At 39.2% G+C, this 22,239-nt stretch overlaps 1 protein-coding gene across 4 annotated transcripts in view; it reads right to left on the reverse strand.

Annotated features, from left to right (window-relative positions):
• Nucleotides 1-5,532: 5,532 nt before the first annotated feature.
• The window catches only part of LOC121314375 (V-type proton ATPase subunit H), a 78,532-nt gene continuing 61,825 nt past the window's right edge, over nt 5,533-22,239 (reverse strand). For all 4 annotated transcript variants that reach the window (XM_041247563.1, XM_041247560.1, XM_041247562.1 and 1 more), the window contains 2 exons: nt 21,589-21,702; nt 5,533-5,900 (listed from right to left, as the gene is read on the reverse strand). In XM_041247563.1, the coding sequence (XP_041103497.1) occupies nt 5,840-5,900; nt 21,589-21,702 (175 nt within the window). In that variant the 3' untranslated portion in view covers nt 5,533-5,839. The remainder of the gene's footprint in view (nt 5,901-21,588; nt 21,703-22,239) is intronic.

Consider the following 22,239-nt stretch of genomic DNA (forward strand, 5'->3'; position numbering starts at 1 on the left):
AAGGAACTGCTGGCGCATTTACTTCCCTGACTTAGTAAACAAAAGAATAAACCAAACACATGACAGTAAAGATATTTCTCTAATCTGCAATCATTTGTGAGGATGAGCAGAGATATGAATTGGATTGCTGAGGTAGTGCCCCATATTTTGATTAGATGGGGATTAGCATTAGCCTTGATTGAGAGAATGCTGCCACGATCTACGTATTGGAGGAAAGCTGGAGCATTGGAGGCTCTGGAGAAGTGCAGTTGCAGATTTAAACAGTAAACTAGAGCAACTTTTGCATGCTGCAGTAGTGAGCAGATCTGAAGAGGGAGCAGAGATCTGCTGTACTAAGGAGCGATTAGCAGTAGAAGGCGTCATGTTATGGGGATGCTTTTCAGCACCAGGGACTGGCAATATTGTCAGGATTGATGGGATGATGAATGGCGCACAATACAGAGAAATCCTGGATAAAAACTTGTGCCCCTCTGCCAAAAAACTCACACTGCCAGAGCAACACTGGAGTGGCTTAAAATGAGAAAATAGATGTCTTTGAGTGGCCCAGTCAGAGTCCTGACATTAATCCCATTGAAAATCTGTGGCAACACCTCAAAATTGCTGTCCATCACCGTTCCCTAACTAACTTGACACAGCTTGAGCAATTTTGCATGGAGGAATGGGCAAATATTGCTCCATCACGGTGAGAAAAGTTAATAGAGACTTATCCGAAAAGACTACTGGCTGTAACAGTTGTCAGAGGTGGTTCAACCAAGTATTGACCCAGGGGGGTGAATAACTAAAAAATGATTACATTTCAGTTTTTTACTATTTTCTTTCTTTTTGGGGGGGACTCTGTGAAGAAGAATGTGTGACTCACAAATAAAAATTCCCAATCTAATGCATCAAAATCCCAGGCTGTGAGACTCTTAAATGTGAAAAAAAGGATGGGGGCTGAATACTTTTTCAAGGAACTGTATAATTTGATCAATTTGGTTACAGTTTAGGGATGCAACTTATACAAATACATTCTGGAGAAGTGCTTTTTCAATGTAAATACAGATTTATTTACAATCAGCTGGCACAGTATTGTTGTCTTTAAAGAGCTGAGTAAGGGAATGGAAAAGAAGCTTTGGTCTGCTTGTTATAACCTTGTATATCTGTACATCCTTATTGGTCAGGCCATAACGTTAGATTGACACCTCAAAGTGTGGCCGAGGTGAGGTGCCACAGCAGCAGTTTGAATGCTAGCACAGGTAAAAATGTGAATCAGTTAATGTACAGGTTTAAAATATTTGTGTTAAAGTGTATCTGATTGCAGCTAAATGCAAAGTGAAACATCTATAGGTAGGCTCATCATCAAAGATGGACTATCTTGTCTCACCCTGTGTAGGCCAGGGCACTTGCAAGACTGCAGTGGCCCTCTTGATCAATAGTAGAAGCTCTGCCAACAGAGAGCTTTACCACAGGGGAAGTGCTGCCTGACTTCATGTCCTCAGAGGGGAATGCCAGCTCCTGTTCGGCCACCTCCTCAGAGGCGGCGATGGACAGCATGTCCTCCTGTGGAGGGGACAGGTGGGGCAGGCAGCATCGAATGTTCATGCAGCAACTCTGCTAGAACCGTTCCTTGGTGTGAAACAGCTGCCCAGAACTTTTTTTATTTGCTCTGTGTCAGCTGTTTGTTGCAATGGTGACTTTTCTTTTTCTTCCTCAGGGGAGAAGGAGAGGCAAAGGAAGATGAGGAAGACAGTGAAGATGGTTCCCTGTGTGGGCTACTTTCCCAAGTGCGTCATCTGGTCTCCCTTGGCATAGAGCCATGGGGTGAAGACACAGCCACCTCTCTACCAGAGGGTGATGGGGAAGAATATTGTGCATGAGAATGCAAAACACTATGTAGAGCTGTGGGAGAGACGTCTCTCTAGCATGCGCTTAGAGAAATGTGCACAAAACTCGTAGAAATATCGGTTCACCGGTGCCTCCTTGGCATGCTCTGGCCCCAGGAAAGAAGAGCATCTGCCGTGCTTGTCCTCAACTGGCAGACTGGCCAGGCATGATGCAAGTGTACAGTATACAGATGTACAAGTGCTGCCTCAGTTTGCTTATAAATAGAAACCGGGCTGGTCAAGACCCGAACAGGACCAGGCTTGTACCAGCCCGGAGGCGTGAGCACTGGGTTAGTACCGGTTTGGTGATTTTAGCACAGATACGGTGCCAGGTCAGGAACAGACTGGGTCGGTGACCTCGGTACCGCATGGTATAGGTCCACCGGTTCACAGTTACCGCGGGTGGCAATGTACAGGGATGCCCACCTGTACAAGCCACTTGCAAAACCACTCAGTCAGTATTCACAGTTATGATGAGTTTGTTGGGGATTCTGTGTGCACGATTCATCCTGTAGTTTAGACGGAAGACTGTTGTGTGCTGCCGTGGACATCAAAATAAACTACAGCAAATCAACATGCCTGTATTTCTGATTTAAAAATAAAAAAAACAAACAAAAAAAAAAAAACGGTTTCCTATGTGAGACAAATTCTGCAAATGTCCGTGCAGAATTGTGAATTCTTTAATAATTTCTGTGATCGCAGAATTGGGGAATCCTGGTAGGATTAGTGATTAAACTTGTTTGTTTATGATTAAAAATAGTGTAGTGCTAGATGTAAAGATGTACGCAAAACAAAATAAAGTAGGCGAGTAGAACACGTTCTTATTACATACTGTTTCATACATGCTAACATTCTGACAATTAAATATAGTTCAATATTGAACACTAGATTTGGTATGTTTAATGTTTATAAATAAGGGTTAACATTTGGGGAAGGGGGAGCACAATAAGGTCCTGCAGTGGGGCCCATCTTCTTCTTCCTCTGCCACTGCCTCTATCCTGAACAGTTTCCTAGTCCCTGCTGAAGAGAAGCATCCCCGTAACATGATGCTGCCACCACCATGCTTGACAGTTGGGATGGTGTTGACTGGGTAATGTGCAGTGTTGCCTTGCGCCAGACATAACGCTTGGAACTTTTTTCCAGTATCATCTACATGCTTTTTCGCAAACTCCATACGTGCTTTAAGATGAGGCTCTTTAAGTAATGGCTTCTATCTTGCCACCCGTCCATACAGGCCAGTTTTGTGTAGGGTCCAGCTTATTTTTGATGTGTGAACACTGACTCCAATCTGAGACACAGAACTTTGAAGATCTCTCAAGGTCATTGTTGGCTTAGAAGTGACATACTGAACCAGTTTCCTGTTTGCCCAGCTGCTCAGTTTGGGAGGGCGACCTGATCTGGGTAGTGTCAGGGTGGAATGATGCATCTTGCACTTCTTAATGATAGACTTCACTGTGCTGAGGGGGATAATCAGCGGCTTTTAAATGTTCTTGTACCCTGCTCCTACTCTGTGCCTCTCTACCACTTTATCCCTGACTTGTTTCGAAAGCTCCTTGGTCTTCATGGTTGCTTTGTTGGATCACTATGTGTGTTGCATCTTGAAAGTATTTATATACCTGAGGGAAATTATCTACAAGTTAAACCACATTGAGTAGACACAGGCTGAAACCATTTCACTAATTTTGTGACCTTTCAAACAAATCATTTACACCTAGGCTGATTTAGGGCTGCAGTAGCAAAGGGGTTGAATACTTATGCAACTGAGATTAATATGTTTCTCTCTGTAAATCTTACTTATTTATATGCTATATTCATTTTTTTTTTTACTTTATAAATGTGGAGTAGTTTGTGTAGATTCTACATGTAAAGTCTAATTTGAAAGCATCGTGGAATACGCTCAGGTGCCAACAAAATGTGAAAACTTTGCAGGGGGGTGAACACTTCTGCAAACCACTCTATCAGTGGACAAATTGCCTGAATTTTGGGGTTTGCCCATAACATATACATATATGAATTTTAATAATGTAGTTTAAACAAATTATATATATATATATATATATATATATATATATATATATATATATATATATATATATATATACCTACGACGGGCTGTGCGGTTCCCATGATATATACCACATTTGGGGGAAGAAAAATACAAACACAAATTAAAACACATTTTAAGTTAAAACAAAACCACAAACTTATATTGTGTATACATCTGCAGCATAATACAGTCCAATATTGTACTTAATTTAATTTATTGTTTACTTATTAAAAATAAATTGCAAATCTGTTTATTATGAATTTCTGCATCGAAAGTGGCGTTTCGAAACTAGAGGACTGAGCACAAGCTGATAATGTGGATGGTACGGGTGGCGTTTCAAATGACACTGAGGAAAGCAGGGGAGCTGCTGCGACAGAGGCTGAAGCCAGACTTTGAGATGAGTTTGTGTCCTCTTTATATGCAAGGCACACATACTCAAGTCAGTTTTGATCCTTTCGGATCTCAAAATATGTCTTTGTTAGTTGTCGGACACCCTTGTGTCCACATTGGGCCTGATTAAGTTGAAGATCGAACCAGACTTTACGCACCAGTCTGATAGCAGTGTCAGGGGACACTGCCTCAGTTTGCTGCAGACGCTTCAAATCCAGGCGGGTAATTCAGGGGGTGGTGTCCTACCTTGTCTACCTGCTTTTCTAAAAGTTTTCATGACCGACAGGAATACATTATTGCTGGTTTTAAACTCGCTGAGATGTTAACATATATACTTAGTCTAGCTCTCAGCGTTATAAAACTGGAGATGAATACTGGTCGCCAGTTGAACTTCTTGCACTGGCATAAAATTCCCTTGATGTTGAAATTTCCTTGTCCATATTTTTTCTTTAAGGACATTAATAGCCCATATTGTATGTTTTTTCTGTGTATTTCAATTAGCTGTTCCTCATCTATTGTTATGTGCATACTCTTGACAGTTGCTGGTGCACTTTACTCGGAAAGTTGGTGTTGTACCAGTTATCTGGAGTTTCATCCCCAAATATATTAAAAGGAAGTAGGTGGAATGTCACTCATTTTTGGCAGTGGTGTTGTAACTAATAAAAAATAAAATGGAAGCTGGTCATGGAATTTAGACTGTAATGGTGCAGAATGATATATTCAGTGTGAAGTGGCTCGTTAGCTACAAGCCATGGTATACGCTATAATATATATATATATATATATATATATATATATATATATATATATATATATATATATATATATATATATATAATATATATATATGGTCATGTGATGCTGTTTAACCAATCAGAGGTTGTTATTTTTCCAAGCTGTGTTATAAATCTATGTATGTGTATGTTCAGTTGCAACAGTGTATTTTAATTGTGTTTATTGTGTTGTACATTGACCTTGGTAAAGTACAGTAAAGCTATTCCTGTTAGTTTGTTATGCAAACTTAATTCCATGCCTATGAACTCATACACCTGCAATACTGCAAACCTGTACTTTATTTTTATTTTCTTTAGCAATACTGCAAGTGGGTCAATAATACAAAAATATGGTCTTACTGCAAGATAAATGTATATGAGAAAAACAACTATATAAAAGAAGTTAAGGTTTACCCAAATCATCAGCAGTCTTTCAGAAAAGAAACAACACATTCCCAGCTTAATGGCATCTAATTTATTGGAATGGATATATTTGCACATCTAATACATAAATAAGTAACTACTACAGCAATGAACATTAGTCTTGTTTTAATTAACAATACTCCACCCATATGCAACCCATAAAACAACAGACACAAAAATTTAATTTGAAACATTACCTTACGCACTTTATGATATTACTAAGGTATACTGCATTACCTGAACACAACACTTTTACAGTAAAAACAAATTTCCATTGCAACAATGCATTTGAAATGCACGCATAATTTTGTAGGTGAAAAGGACACACATTTCACAGGAATCCCTTAACTTCTTGCTGCTACAGCTGGAGGTTGTTCTGACTGTAGCTGCTTTCCAAGATATTCCCTGAAAAGATTTTAAAAAAGCTGTTAGAGGACATACTATACAATGATACACACAAATACACATACAAAGTCTGTGGGCTTTGTTTTCATGGTCCAAACCATGGCATACCTAATATATTCAAATGCAATGTACTACGCTGCAGCAGTATTTAGGTCTCTTTTACAATTTTACACCAGTTTTTGTCAATAAGCAAATCATTTTTGCATTCTAATAAAAGTGAGAACAACATTTTGATTAACAGCATTGTTTTCTTTTTTGTCACTATTGTAATTTTGCTTAACATGTTAGTAACTTGATTATTGACCATATTGCAACATGCTTCCAAATCATTATGATGCTGATACGCCATGAGTTCCACAGCTACAGCAACTTCCTTCAACAAACAGCTGAGGGTAACTGTTCATCACCAACAACACTTTACATTACCTGTTCAGCTGTTTCTCGCTTGTAGAACAGCAGCTATGGTTCAAGGTTAATTAGGGCAAGCAAACAGTGAGTGTCAGGCATCATTTATGTCAATTGGGGTATAAAGCAAACCCCCTAGTAATGGTTTTAACTTCAAATTGGTTTCCAAAGCGGGAGCTTGGTCTTATATATTTTAGCATTATAAAATGCAAGCAATGTATTTCAAGGGTTAAAATGTTGCATGACTATATTTTACATGGCAAGTCAATTTCAGAAGCTTAATAATATATGGCACTGCCACTGACATTTATTTTTTTGTACATCATTTATTATTTCTTCAAGCAGAAAATATCCATTAAGGATGCACAATTTAGAAACAGTTACTTGAATCCATAACATTTTATTGTTTACTTTTTATGTAAGGTACTGTAGGATGGACATGCAGATGGATCACATTAGTTTATTGCAAAGCTATGTCTTAGTTGTTGCTTATTTTGGTGAGAGCCGAGTTCAAATCAGCATGAAGTTCAACATCTACTCTCATGTAATGGAAATCATGAAGATCTGGATACATCCAGTGACTGCTATGAATAGTGCAACTGGCAACAAGGGAAAGACCTCGTGACAGCATGGAAAGACAGTTGACAGGAGGAAAGAGACCCCATTGGGGCTGGCAAGGGTTAGCTACCCTGGTCGTCAGTATCCAGCATTTTGTTTTCAAAGGTAAACAGGATGCTGGAGACACCCGCCCAAGGCTTCTAAGAAATTAAAGAAAAAAATACCCATTCTGCAAGAGCAGGGGCGGAAGATGACACAACGGTGGATAACACAGTTAACGATTTAGGAACGAAAATGGATGTGAGAATGTAGAGTACTTGACAAAAGACTAGTTCAAGTTCTGCAGTTAGCAAAGACACAGAACTCCAGGTTTGTGTCTGTGACTGCAGCAAGGCAACAATGGTCAGGGGTTTGAAGATTCATCAAGGGAGAATTAAATGCTTGAGGGAGAAGGGACAAGGGGCTCACATTGATCAGTACTTCTTACAAAGTCAGTCAAGTCAGTCGAATGAAATCCAGTGACAGGAAGCAAACCACAGTTTGCAGGATATCAGCACCCCTGTTGTAGATGTGAGGAGGACTTCCGTGGATACAACTTGTGATGAACCTAATGATCCTTGCGAACCCGGTCAGACGAACCAGTGTAAGAGAGAAAAGAACCTCAACGGGCACAAGCCTGGAGTTAAATGGCCAAGAGCTTGTTAGAAAAGTGCGTGGGACACAGTAAACACAGATCTCTGTTTTACTTTGGTAAGGTTAAATGGAACAGTTGAAAATAAGCTGGATAAATTTGGGGACATCATCTACGCATATGAAAGCGATGAGGCGTATGAGAGGAAGAAACTTCGGTATGCTCAACTTGCTGCTGAAGTGGAACAGCGAGGATGGAGAGTCCGAGTTTACTCAGTGGAGGTGGGTGGTCGAGGATTTGTGGCACGCTCTACAACCCGGTTCTCAGAGACGTCAGGTTCAGTGGCCAAGAATTGCGTCGCACAATGAAGAACTTATCTGAAGCAGCAGAAAGAAGCAGCAACTGGCTGTGGTTGAAATAGAAAGATTCTGGATGGGGATCTCAAGCAATAGAAAGAAAGCAACGCTGATGTACAGGTAAGTAAGCTGGGCTGAGCTGAGTGGGGGATGGAGGGGGGCGATGCTGGGATGCCAGAATCACTGTTGAGCCCTTGAGGTGTCGCGGGCTAGTCAACGAAACACTGAGGATGGAAGATGCCCACTTGAAGACCCCAGAGATGTACCCTACTTAGCTCAATCCAGAAGGTTGTCATGCTGATGCGCTGGGGAAACCGCACTGGGTTGATCCCCGGAGCCAGCATCACAGCCGTTGTGTATGCTGATGACTGGGGAGGCAAAATGAGCTGATCCCTGGAGCCAGCATTACACTTCAGCAATCAACAAGGCAGAAGGATATCTACTTCATCAGATGGAAAACAACGCAAATGGATAGAGATGCAGATGGATTACATTAGTTTACTGCAAAGCTACGTCTTAGCTGATGATTATCTTGGTGAGAGCAGTGTTCAGATCTACTCTACAAACATCTACTCTCATGTAATGGAAATCTAGAGGCAGGGTGTTCAACCCACTTTTAAATATAAAAATCTTCAATGTATTCACATGTAATGTAAAGCTGTATCAACTAGTATTAATTAAATTACGCACCACTAAGTGAATTATTAAAAAAAAAAAAAAAAATGCAGAATGATTACAGATTGCCTATTTGCACAAGTAAATGAGTATTGCAGCAAAATGCTTCATAATCTTATATTTCTATGATTATTTTATCTTTTCTTACAAATTGAAGAATACTTCTAAAACTAACACTATTTTTATTTCATAAAGGTAATACATAAGATTCCCTCTCTGGAAAATAGAATTCCAATATAATTTTATATTATTAAACCAAGAAATGTATATTGACTCAAATTTTAGTGTTATAATTGCTTTTGACTTTAGATTAATTATTGCTACAACAAATAAATCATTGAACAATGTTGAAAACGCCATGGCACATACTGGTAGTTCTGGTAGTTTTGCAAATCTTGAAAGCAACTGATAATATAAAGTACATTTTCTGTGCTTGTTATTTAGTTTTATTTATAAATCTAAGGCAGCAACCAATTCCAGATATCCTTTGTATCATTCCTGGTAGTTAAATGGTGTATCAGTTTTGAAATAGACCTCTACTAATGGTGATAAGGTATTACATTTCACATATACATTGCGTTGCTACTGTAGTTTTTATGTTTCATTTGGATGGTGTTCTCAATTTGTTACTTTAGGTTTCACAGACTTTGGTTAGCATATATTATGACCTTAAGTAAGATAGTCCAACATTGGCGGTAATTGTGGTCTGTGAAAGCACCCCTTAGTATTACTGCTGACTTACTTTGTTTATCTGGCTGGTGGTCATTCTGTGCTGTAGACAGTGAGTTAGAAGGTCAGACGGAACATTTGCCTTAGATAAACTCTTCAGGATATACACAGTACTTTCATTTTGAAAAGAGAATGAAGATGTCCTAAGTTGGTATTTCAGTCAGTTGTGCTTTTTGGAATCTGTGTGGGATTTGTAATACAGCAGGCACTTTGTGTATCTGAGCCTGCTAGTCAAATAGGCTATTTCTTTAGTTGACAAGTAAAACAGCAGCATGCCGTCTGTCCTGTAAGAGGACAGTGTAATTTTTTTACCTCCTTTTTTGTTTTTGTTAAACTAAAATAATGCAATAGCATCAGAAAAATATGAAATGTTTCAATAAGTTTTTTTTTTTTCTTGAGTATTTTTTTGAGATCAGGTGTCTTATTATTACATTCTGTACATGTTACTTAATATTGTATACACACAGTGTAATGATACACTAATGTGACAGTAGGTATCGCGATATGCAGGTTGTGATACGATATGTATTATGATACATATGATGGTCCTGAAGGGCTTCTTTTGTGATACCTAATAAGATCAAATGGTCATTTAATGACGGGAGTATTTTATTTATTATTTTTTTTTTTTTAAAGAGAAACATTAAATCAGGTGAGGGGATGTATGATTATATCCATATTAACTACAAAACACATATATTCTTCATTGAAGAAACATTTGGTGATCTACAATGAGCTGCACTTTTGGTCTTGTATCACAATACAAACGATACACAGCTACCTCTGTTCTGATCAGATATACAATATAAAGAAAGTATCACCCCTTGTTTATGAGTATCCTCAACTGTTACTCCCCTAGAAGACCAAACATTTAGCTTTTAGTTAAGTTTTCACACACAAGCTCTTGTTTGTTCTGCTACATTACTTAAAAAGTCAACCCCCATTTTATATATATATATATATATATATATATATATATATATATATATATATATATATATATATATATATATATACATACAGAAATTGAATTACCTCTCATAGGTTAAGCCAGTGGAACCTGCTGACGCCAAGTATGCCAATGGAAAACACTCTGTGGCTTAACCAACAGTTTCTCGTTATTGCCTGTCTAAACATTTTTTTTTTTCTCTTTGACAGATGTTTTACTATGGCAGCAGGATAAAATGGGGATACAGCTGTCCACATTAGCACAAAAGTAGTGCATAAACAGACCGTCTCTCTGTTCAGTTTTCCATTAGTTTCAATAATAGCTGATATCCCCAAATGTGTCAAGCCCTCTATTCTTGATTAATACCATATTGTTCAATCCCAGTCCCAATCACATCCATAGACATTACCAAGCTCGAGGAAGACCAAGCAGTAGCCAATTATAACAAGCATCTGACTGGGTTGCTTGGTTACAGAAAAGACGGGAAGGAGGAAGTGGTTTGAATTACTGAAATACTACAGACAGGATTCTGACACTGTGAAGGTTTTATTTATTTTCAGCATATATGTCACAATTTAAACAGCATAGAGAAACACAGGACAGACTTAATTACTCACTGATATAAAATGACCTGTGCTCAAGGTAACAGAGCTTTGCTGAACAGCTGATATCAGAATTATGGGTATGTCCAACCAAAAGGCTGTCAATTCTTTAAATATGTGCTTTAAATCGGTCTTTAAAAACCTCATTCAAAATGTGTGGTTGTGTAAAAATACATTAATTTGTGATATAAACCCATGGAATGATAATCCTGCAGCTGGCTTTGAATTCATTATGAATTCAACAATTTCTACAAGGGAGTAAGACACATACCACACCAAAACACAAAAATCTAAATACTGATTGAAAGAGCACTGACAATTTATTTTCCAATTTATTAACTGGTCATAGTCTGTATACATACAGTGCAGACAAAATGATTCAAGAAAACATGCTAGATACAAGCATTTACTGAACATTAACCACTAACTCATATGACAAAATCAAAATACACTATTTACAATAGTTTAACAAGTAATCTAATAAAAAAAAAAAAAGCACTCCAAATATTTGTTCATGACAAAAAAAAGTCTGTAAAAATATATCAATTGATTGAAAACTATTACACAGTAATTAAGCTGCATTATAAAGTTAATGGACAGAAAAAGAGGTAATTATTTCCAACATCTGTTGAACAATATTTTGGCAATACAGCAGACGATGGTCAAGACAAAGGAGTTGGATTCATGTTTGAGAAAAGCACTTGTAGCAAACTACAACAAAGGAAATGGCTACCTTATTTTTGTTAGTGCCTTCGCACGTTGGCTTGAGAAATATAACTCTAGTCACATTCAACTACCATACGGTAGAGCCTTCACCGACTGGCTTGATCGCTTAAATAAAACCGTGACTTCTGAGTGCATTCTGAATACCAGGTCTGGCAGAATTATCAAATTCTTTGTTCCCCATGGCCATTTGAATTTTGACCAGTGTTTACAATTTCTGCAAATCTCCGTTTATGACACATTATATGGGTGGAATTGGAAACTTAACCCTGAAAAAGCTAAATTGTAACAAATAGACTTTAACTATATCACCAATACAACATATATGCACTGATGGATAAATTAGGCTTAACAGTTTATTCAAGTGACACCATCATCACCTACTGTTTCCATGACAGCAACTACAATTGTTCTTTTAATGTGAAAAATATATGAATACTGTAAAGTACCCAATAATGCACATGCTATTATTAATAGTCCTTTTTAAAACACGCAGGCTGTCAATGACCACATTACCCAGACTTGTGTCCACAGTGTTTCTTATATGGTAAACAGGGCATTCCTTTCCATTACACACTGGCAGGGGTCTACTTAAATGACACATTGCTAGGGGTCTACTTAAAATCATGGAGAACTTAACATATTTTTCATGGGTAGGTTATGGAATAAAATTAGGATTTTGTGGACCTGTTGAAACATTAAATAAACCTAAAAGTAGATAATATTTCAGAACAATATAACAGCCTAAAAATAGCAGTACAAGCTTCCTTACTAAAATGGCATGATATCACTTGTTAAAGGCAAGCATGCAACATCCCCCAGCTGCCGACGTTCTCTGTCTGTGTAGTGAAGACATTGAGACTGCACGTTCTGCATCCAATTAATTGGTTGGAAGTGTAAGACAACGTTTTGCCAAGTCACACAGATAAGGAAATCGATTACAAACAGTTCCAAAACCCGGTTACCCAAGGGCATCTGGCATTCTTTAATAAAGGCCATATATGCACATTCATTGTCACGTTGTTTGTCCCATCCAGGAATTTATTTTATTAGTACAGAGTGAAAAGAAAAGCAGCAGGTTGTTTGAAGCGAGGTGGCTGTGCTAGATCATACCTGTAGTACCGATTTAACTTAGCTACAACCGACAGGAATACTCTTTGTCTGCGGTGACATTCAAGTTTGTTTTCTGAATAAAAGCTGTGACTTGTTTTATGTTCTGTTCAGCAGCCTCTGTAGTAGCCTTTTGCTTAATGTGTGATTCTGAAGCTAATAGCGGTCAATTGTATTTTCATGATTTATGTTATTAAAAGTATTTGTCCATCATTCCATTTTTAAAATGTATTCCAACTATTCCAGCATCCTTAGACAACTGTATTTCCAATCACAAAGTTTTGGCAGTTTTAAAACGGGGAAGACATGAGTCAACAGTGATGGTATGTATTGTAACAAAAGAATACACTTTAAAAGATGGCATCAAAATTCCACAAAATGAAAAACAGAACTGAAGAAAGCAAGAAAAAAGTTTTTTTTTTTTTTTTTTTTTTTTTTAAATGCTGAAATCCTTGTAAACCTTGAAAAGAGATGAAACATGACGTTCAAATATGATTTGTACCTTCAATGTGTAATGCAGCGTACTGTTGTCCAAAAGAGAATGCCTGGACTATTATCTTTTCTGCATTTTACCAAAACAATTGTTTTATGACTGATTTTAATATTGCCAGAAATAAAAAAAAAAACTAATTCAAATGATACTAAAAACTTAATATTAACCAGACATGGCCTGTTTATATGTATTACATTTTAGAGGCGCTCATGCCACTTGCTAGCCTGTTTGTAACAGCAACCAGTTCATCTTGGGTGTCAGATTTGATGCCTGAACTTTTCTAAGTTATGTAAGACCAAACTGCATGTTCTTTGGGCTGTCACTTATGAACAGTGTAGACACCACCTATAAGACAACATAGAATTTCACTCTGACTTAGACTGGAATCCAACAACTGCTGCACTACACAGACAGGTATAAAACACATTTTAAATCAACAATATAATTTATAAGCTGTGTAAGCGATCAGATTTGACATTGATGTTTCTGAGACAACAGAAACTCCACTGTTGCTGCAGAATTTTGCCATCCCAACCTATTCATTACTGTTTCTTTACAGCAGGATATTTTCACTTCAATATTTTAACTGAACAATATAAAAATGCCATTTTTACTGGGGCACAGCAGGAAGACAAATATGTTTTTGGTTGAACTAGCTATTACAGACAACAAAGTAATATCCTGTTTTATATCTCAGGCATTCTGGAAACAAAATGCCATGTGTGTAGGAGCTGTAAAATATAGAGTGCTTCAGAAGACCTGGAGGCAGTTCTGAGAAATAATAATACTGAAAAGGACACCTAAGTGTTTTACAAAGGCAAACCCTAACTTATTTTCTTTCTCCACCCACTATCTTTCATATACAGCTGGTTTTTATATTGTTTTGTCTTTCCAGTGCATTATTCTCCCAACACCTTTCCTAATTTTGCTTCAATCCCCCATCCTTTATTAACCTCTATTATGTTAGCTCAGCCTTCTCTTACACAATCAATTTAAACCAGATATATGAACACTGTTACTGTAAGATGACATTCGGTTACATATCATAACCTTGGTTCCCTGAAATACAAATGCTACCCATTACTGATTGGAATATACCTCTGTGTAGCGCAATTGACCTGAGTATGCATTTCAAAGCTCGAAAGTGCAGTGAGCGGAAGAGAAACCACCGTTAGTACTCTAGTTCCAAAACCAGGGTTTTGAGGCTTCATGACATTAAGTCTGTAGAACCTAGTGTAGCATCAGAGTGGGTCATAATACTATTCTGTATGTAAAAGTAATGGAATTGAAATAATACAGATGGGGATTTTTAAGCCACTCTCTGTGTCTACTTGGTTTCTGGTCACAAACTCCCCCACTGACAAAAAATGCTTTTAAACTAATTTCTGAATAAATGGCTCATCTTCACGATCGCTGAATGACTCTTTCAGCGCCACAACTCAGACAGGAACTAGTCCATTACATAAATCCAGCCAACATGGGGCGGAATAGCAGACAAATGGAGAACAAGGGGACACGCCAGAATGAGAACAACCAATGAAAAACACTCCACATGGACTCAGGCACTGCCCAAAATAACCAAACTATCCAATCACAGGGGTAAAGAGAAGATTACAAAAGTATGAGCGTGACACTCAAACAGGGCTCCCGACACAAAATCCAAGGTTCTGATACACAAACCAGTCTGAACTGTGAAAATCTGGAGATCCAGTCTGTGACCAGCTGGAACAGAGATACCGTTTTCAGACATTCCAACACAAGATAACCATTCTAGTGCTTGCCTTGGTGTGGGAGTCCGCGTCTAAAATCCTAAAGCACTTGTAATCAACTCTCTAACAGCCCTGATTGATCACCGAAGAAAGAGTTGGATGAACATTTGAAGTCGACATAAATTGAAATCTATTCAATTTACTGAGCTAGCCATGCTGGAGTTTGCAGTGGAACATCCCAGACATAACTGGATGAAGACTGCACACACTGGTTGAGGAATTGCTGTTTCAGTGGACTACCTAAATATTAATATTAAATGTTAATTGTTCTCTGCAAAGACATTTCTTTCGGACGCTAAAGTGGAGATGTAACGCGAGGAAGGCAGACCCCGGAACCTGGACCTGTCCTTGCCAGGAGAGCCTTCGAGCGCCTGTATTGTTGAAGACACGGAACAGCTGGAGGAGGCAGCGCACGTCCATTAAATATTCAATGAGTAGTGTTTTAATCCTCTTATGAACTCAACAATAAGCAGACCTTAAAGTAAAAATAATGTTTTGTTTTAAGCAGAATGTAAGAAAAGCATTATTGCTTTCAAATCATGCTTTGAGTTAATGAACACTACAGTATTTGTCTGTATTGTGATTTATAAAAATTGATGTGGGTTTTACAAGACAATTGTCACTCTGTGTTGGAAGCTAGAATCCAAATTTAGCTGTCTTGATAATAGATAATTCTGGATAGGTTGTCTGGACGCAAAGAGAGCCTTTACCTCGCAAAAGTGAGAATTACCTTCTGAACAAAACTATATATATGAGACTGATTTAACAAGGCTTTGATTATCAAATATTAACAAAAGTAAATATTTGGGTTACTAACGATACCCCTTTTAAGACTAACCTCTATCTTAAATAGCTGTCAGGATGCAGTTGTAACCTTTAAGGGACTCTCCATAGATTGTGTTGGATCGCTAACCAATCAGCGGGAGCGATTGTTGTTTAAACTTTTTTATCTGTACTCTTTAGATAAGTTAATTCTTCCTTTCAGTATTATTTTAATTTAGTTGTTACACCTTTAATTTTTCTTTTATTTAGTTTTATTTGTAATAAAACTGTTACTTTGTATTCACTAGAAACATTGTCTAGTCTGATTACTTCGATAGAGGTCGGGTTCTACTAGACTTGAATTCAAAACAAAGTATTTTATTATTACAATTAAAACTAGTCCAAATACAAATATACCTTGAACACTATACTAGTAAAGGTACGGGGAGTAGCCCACACCGCTGCATTGCAAATGTCCTAGACAGATGCACCCGGGAATAAAGCCCACAAAGTTGTCATGCCCCTGGTGGAATGGGCAGTGAGCTTTTCTGGAGGGGGCAAGTTGGCAGTCATGACCATGTCTGCTATCCACTTGGACAACCGCTACTTAGAAAGGGCTTGACCATGGGACTTCGTCTCATAGCAGACAAAAAATTGTTCAGACTGCCTCCAACTTTTCGTCCAGTCAACGTAGCATGGCAGCGTCCATGCTGGGCAGAGCATATACAGCTGTTACTTTCTGTTTGACTGGAAAGGCAGAGCATGGGAAGCCTCCAATTCCAGTTGTGTGTGATGTGTGAATGGAAGTCTCCAAGAGGAGATCGAAAACCTAACACTCCTCTTTAACATACAGGGAGGGAAATATTGCTGTTTAACAGAATGGAAGAAAAATATTGTTTGGGATTTCACAGTACTACTACATGAAGAATACGAAGATTACCTGTAATATAGCTTCTTTATAGGATGATAAACTCCACACAAAGTGAGCTCCCGGTCTCCTTGTTACTTGGATCAGGAGAAACAATCTCTTGTCCACAGATCATTGTAATATAATCCTTTTTGGCACCAAAGTCAGTGTCTCTCATCTATAAAACCCCACGTCATTTGTCATTAAAAAATGACATCATTAAAAAATAAAGACAGCAAAGGAAATAGGGTGAAGGAGGGTGGGATATATATGTGTGGAGTTCATCATCCTACGAAGAAACCATATTACAGGTAATCTTCGTCTTCTTACCTTCTTATGATGAAATCCACACATAAAGTAAACCATACCTAAAGAGGTAGACAAGAAGATAGTAGGCTGTTAGTACAGCAAGACATAGATGAACACAGTGAGCAAATTAGGATGAGACAAAGACACATTGAAATTAGAATGCTTAATAAAGGTCTCTAAGGAGGCCCAGGCAGCAGCTTTGCAGATGTCCTGTACTGGGACAGATTTTAGTTTTGCACACGTTTTAGCCATTCAGCTTAACAAGTGGGCTTTGATGGATTCTGGAGGTGGTTTCTTTTCAAGGCTGTAATAGAACACTAGGCATGATGTGATCCAGTTTGAAACTGTCTGTTAGGAGACAGATTTGTCCTGGTTTTGTGAGCTTTCCTGCTGAAGTCATTGCCACTAGAAATGCTTTTTTCCAAGTGAAGAATTTAACAAGAACCTCTTGGGCCAGTAAGGGTACATTAGGATGAGATTGGTTTAGTTTCTACTTATCTTCCTGAACACTGTTGGGTTTAGTGGCAGGGGAGGATATGCATATATTATGCATACTGTTGCCATGGCTGCTCTCTGTTGAAAGCGGGAGCAAAAAAAGTGACAGGTGGGTGTACTCTACTTAGGTCTACTATTGGATGACCTGGTTTGTTGAATACCCACTGCACCACATCTGCCACTTATGGGGAACCATCTGTCTGCTGAGTAGGTCTGTGATGCTGTTGAGTTTGGGCAGGTAGGCTGCCTCGATTGTGCTGTCCTGTGTCTTGCACCAGTTCCAGAGCTCTATTGATAGGAGGCAAAGCTCCCAAGATTTTCAACCTCCCTGGTGATTGACATATGTTATGCTGTGGTGTTGTCTATGGGAACTAGTATTTCCCTTTGTTTAAAGACTAGACAAAGTGTTACAGGCAGGTGAGAAAAATGCTGTAAAGTAAGAATGCTTTCAAAAATAGACATGTTAATAGTTTATATTTATCAATTAACTAAATGCAAAGTGAGTGAACAGAAGTAAAATCTACATCAAATCAATATTTGGTGTGACGACCCTCTGCCTTCAAAACAGCATCAATTCTTCTAGGTACACTTGCACACAGTTTTTGAAGGAACTCAGCAGGTAGGTTGGCCCAAACATCTTGGAGAACTAGCCACAGTTCTTCTGTGGATTTAGGCAGCCTCAGTTGCTTCTCTCTCTTCATGTAATCCCAGACAGACTCGATGATGTTGAGATCAGGGCTCTGTGGGGGCCATACCATCACTTCCAGGACTCCTTGTTCTTCTTTATGCTGAAGATAGTTCTTAATGACTTTCGCTGTACGTTTGGGGTCGTTGTCATGCTGCAGAATAAATTTGGGGCCAATCAGATGCCTCCCTGATGGTACTGCATGATGGATAAGTATCTGCCTGTACTTCTCAACAGTGAGGAGACCATTAATTCTGACCAAATCCCAAACTCCATTTGCAGAAATGCAGCCCCAAACTTGCAAGGAACCTCCACCATGCTTCACTGTTGCCTGCAGACACTCATTCATGTACCACTCTCCAGCCCGTCGGCAAATAAACTGCCTTCTGCTACAGCCAAATATTTCAAATTTTGACTCATCAGTCCAGAGCACCTGCTGCCATTTTTCTGCACCCCAGTTCCTGTGTTTTCGTGCATAGTTGAGTCACTTGGCCTTGTTTCCACGTCGAAGGTATGGCTTTTTGACCGCAAGTCTTCCATGAATGCCACTTCTGACCAGACTTCTCCGGACAGTAGATGGGTGTACCAGGGTCCCACTGTTTTCTGCCAATTCTGAGCTGATGGCATTGCTGGACATCTTCTGATTGCGAAGGGAAGTAAGCATGATGTGTCTTTCATCTCCTGCAGTAAGTTTCCTTGGCCGACCATTGCGTCTACGGTCCTCAACGTTGCCCGTTTCTTTGTGCTTCTTCAAAAGAGCTTGGACAGCACATCTGGAAACCCCTGTCTGCCTTGAAATTTCTGCCTGGGAGAGACCTTGCTGATGCAGTATAACTACTTTGTGTCTTGTTGCTGTGCTCAGTCTTGCCATGGTGTATGACTTTTGACAGTAACCTGTCTTCAGCACCCTCACCTTGTTGGCCGAGTTTGGCTGTTCCTCACCCAGTTTTATTCCTCCTACACAGCTGTTTCTGTTTCAGCTAATGATTGTGTTTCAACCTACATATTGAATTGATGATCATTAGCACCTGTTTGGTATAACTGTTTAATCATACACCTGACTATATGCCTACAAAATCCTTGACTTTGTGCAAGTGTACTTAGAAGAATTGATGCTGTTTTGAAGGCAAAGGGTGGTCACACCAAATATGGATTTGATTTACATTTTTCTTCTGTTCACTCACTTTGCATTTAGTTAATTGATAAATATAATCTATTAACATGTCTATTTTTGAAAGCATTCTTACTTTACAGCATTTTTTTCACACCTGCCTAAAACTTTTGCACAGTACTGTATATATAAATGTAATATTCAGGACCTGGGTCATTACACAATAACATGGCTTTCGCCGTCATTTAAATACATAATAAATCATTATAATTATAATAATAATTACAATAACACAAAACAAACATACAGGAGCAGGGTGTCTGGGAGCCCAGGTTGACGGAACCAACCCCCAGGCACCAGGCTATGGCACAGGGCTTTTGGTCGGGGCTGTGGTTGAGGTGGTCTCCCGTTCTGGCAGCGAAAGCGGCAGGGGCTCTTCACCTTCTGGCGGCGATGGCGGCAGGGGTTCCTCCCCTTCTGGCAGCAGGGGTTCTTTCCCTTCTGGCAGTGAGGGCAGCAGGGGCTCCTCCCCTTCTGGCGGCGAAGGCTCCTCCCCTTCTGGCAGCGAGGACAGCAGTATCTCCTTCCCTTCTGGCGGCGAGGGCAGCAGGGTCTCCTCCTCTTCTGGTGGCGAAGGCGGCAGAGACTCCTCCCCTTCTGGCGGCGAGGGTGGCAGGGGCTCCTCCCCTTCTGGCGGAGAGGGCGGCAGGGGCTCCTCCCCTTCTGGCGGAGAACTCCCCTTCTTCTGTGAGGGGGCAATTAACTGGGAAATGGCGCCATTCCGCACAGATGTAGCAACAATATTGCACGCCCATGCTGTGGAGGAGGGCATCCCAGCTAACCTCCTCCAGTGGCTGTGGCTCTGGTTCCACCTCCTCTTCCTGATGTGGGGGTTGGTAGTAGATAAGTGACACATGCTCGACCATCTCGAAATTCAGCCAATATGCATTTAACCACATTATAAAATCATATAAAATAATGAATTAAAAAATGGGACCAGATGCATGCTATGCAATGAAATGATGTATGCAATTATTCAATATGCAAATAAGAGGAGTCGACTATCTTGTGCATAAATTATGCCAAGGATATCATTCTCCTCTGCTTAGGTCGGTATTGACATTGAGAGAAGATGAAATCCTTCTCAAAACAACGTCAGTATTAATGTAAACAGGTGATTCCTCCCGTAAAACCCCAACTGGCCTCCAGAACGCCTTCTAAAAAGGGGAACCTTCAAAGATGCTAAGAAAATTGTCTTCATTTGTTTTGGCCTGGGTATTGACACAGTGAAGACGAAACAACGAACCAGGCCCTTTGTACACTCCGGAGCTTCATCGTGAAAGGCAGAGTCGATGACATCATCGTCAAACAAAATGGTTGCATCCACCGGGGCTATAGGTTGTATAGACAAGCCTGTTTGGAATTTTCCAATTCCCCTACCACTGGATCATGACTTGGGAAGGAGGTAGCTGAGCAACGCAGGCTGCTGCGGGAATGTGTAGACTTGCAAAGCCGCTTCCTCGGGGTAGACATGACAGATCTCCGCTGTTCCTGATGGTGGTCAGTCTTTTTGTTGATCTCGAGGAGAAACACAAGTGGACTTATCTGTTTGTAAAGCCTGGGGCGAAGGAGCCCCTCCCCCTTGTGTCAGTGTGTCTGAAATATCTGCAAACATTAAACACAGATCCTACAACAAGACGGTGAAAGGAGGAACCACACAATGTACAAACAGAGGGCATGAGGAAGACACACAGATTAATAGGAAAAGCGAGATCCAGAAATAATTGGCTGTTTTTTTTTTTGTTTTTGTTTTTTACAAACACTAACATACAAAACTGAATGCCTTACTAAGTCTGTGCTTACAATGGGAAAAAAAAAACAGGTGTGTATATTATATATAAATATATATATAAGAGCAAAACAAACAAAAAGTACAAAAACTTAACCAAGCAAACATAGGAGAAATTTAGACAATGATACTGAAATGGCATTCGGTTTTATGGAGGAGGTACACAGACCTTTGGCGCCAAAAAGGGTTACATTACAATGACCTCTGGGTAAGAGATTGGTTTATTTTTCCTGACACAAGCAACATGGAGACCAGGGGTCCACTTTGTGTGTGGAGGTCATCATACGAGGTAAGCAATATTGCTTTGCAGGATGAAAAAATAAGATCAGAAAATGTGTAAACGGGCAGTGTTGCGTGATACACTGCCTTAATGGTTTCAATAGTTATGATATAACAAGATTTCTGTTCCTCGTCAGTGAGAGGAGATGAGATTACATGTGTACTAATTTCCATAACTTAGAAACATTGGAAGCTGCTCCCAGTGGAAAAGGTGATGGTTGGTAAAAATAGATGAATGAATACACCTATGGCAAAAAAAGGAAAGGAAAAACAATAAATCAGATTACATACCAGTTATGTACCATTAGCTTCTGTACAGCTAGTAGCGCATTGTAACGAACTTGCTGGTCCTCGTGGTGCATGTGGTTCATTACTAACTGCTTCCCACCAAGCTGCTCAATTACTCTGCAAAACAGGATAGAAACAGCAAGGTCAGTAACAAAACATTATTTATTAACAAAAACAACACACATCCACAGGTAAAATAATTCAGAGTCCTGTCAGAATGAATGGTTTGTAAACACGAAGTAAAATGGGCATGTGAAAATGTGACATGTGGTGCAATGGTTAATTTCTACTGAACTTTACTGATCATGGAACATTTCTTATAAAAAGAGTACATCTTTGTACCCAACATTAGGAAAACAAAATGTTGCGTCTGTACAGCAGAAACTTAAATGTCACATGGTCTTTATGTGGCATCCATATTAGGTCAGAGGTCAATGCTACAACCATGTAAATGTGAAGTTACTACCTCATTTGGTTTCTAAGATATCAGGCTTTGAATCTTTACAAAAACAAATGACACGAAAGGGTTACTGTTTCTTGTACTACACCCACAATTGAACTTGACAAAGAAAATATGGAGACCACTTAAATCACTAGTCAATGGTAAGAGTGCTGTTATATTAGGAATTCCCAATATATTCATAGGGTGTTTCC

Source organism: Polyodon spathula, chromosome 4, assembly GCF_017654505.1.
Source record: "Polyodon spathula isolate WHYD16114869_AA chromosome 4, ASM1765450v1, whole genome shotgun sequence".
Classification (NCBI taxonomy): Eukaryota; Metazoa; Chordata; class Actinopteri; order Acipenseriformes; family Polyodontidae; genus Polyodon; species Polyodon spathula.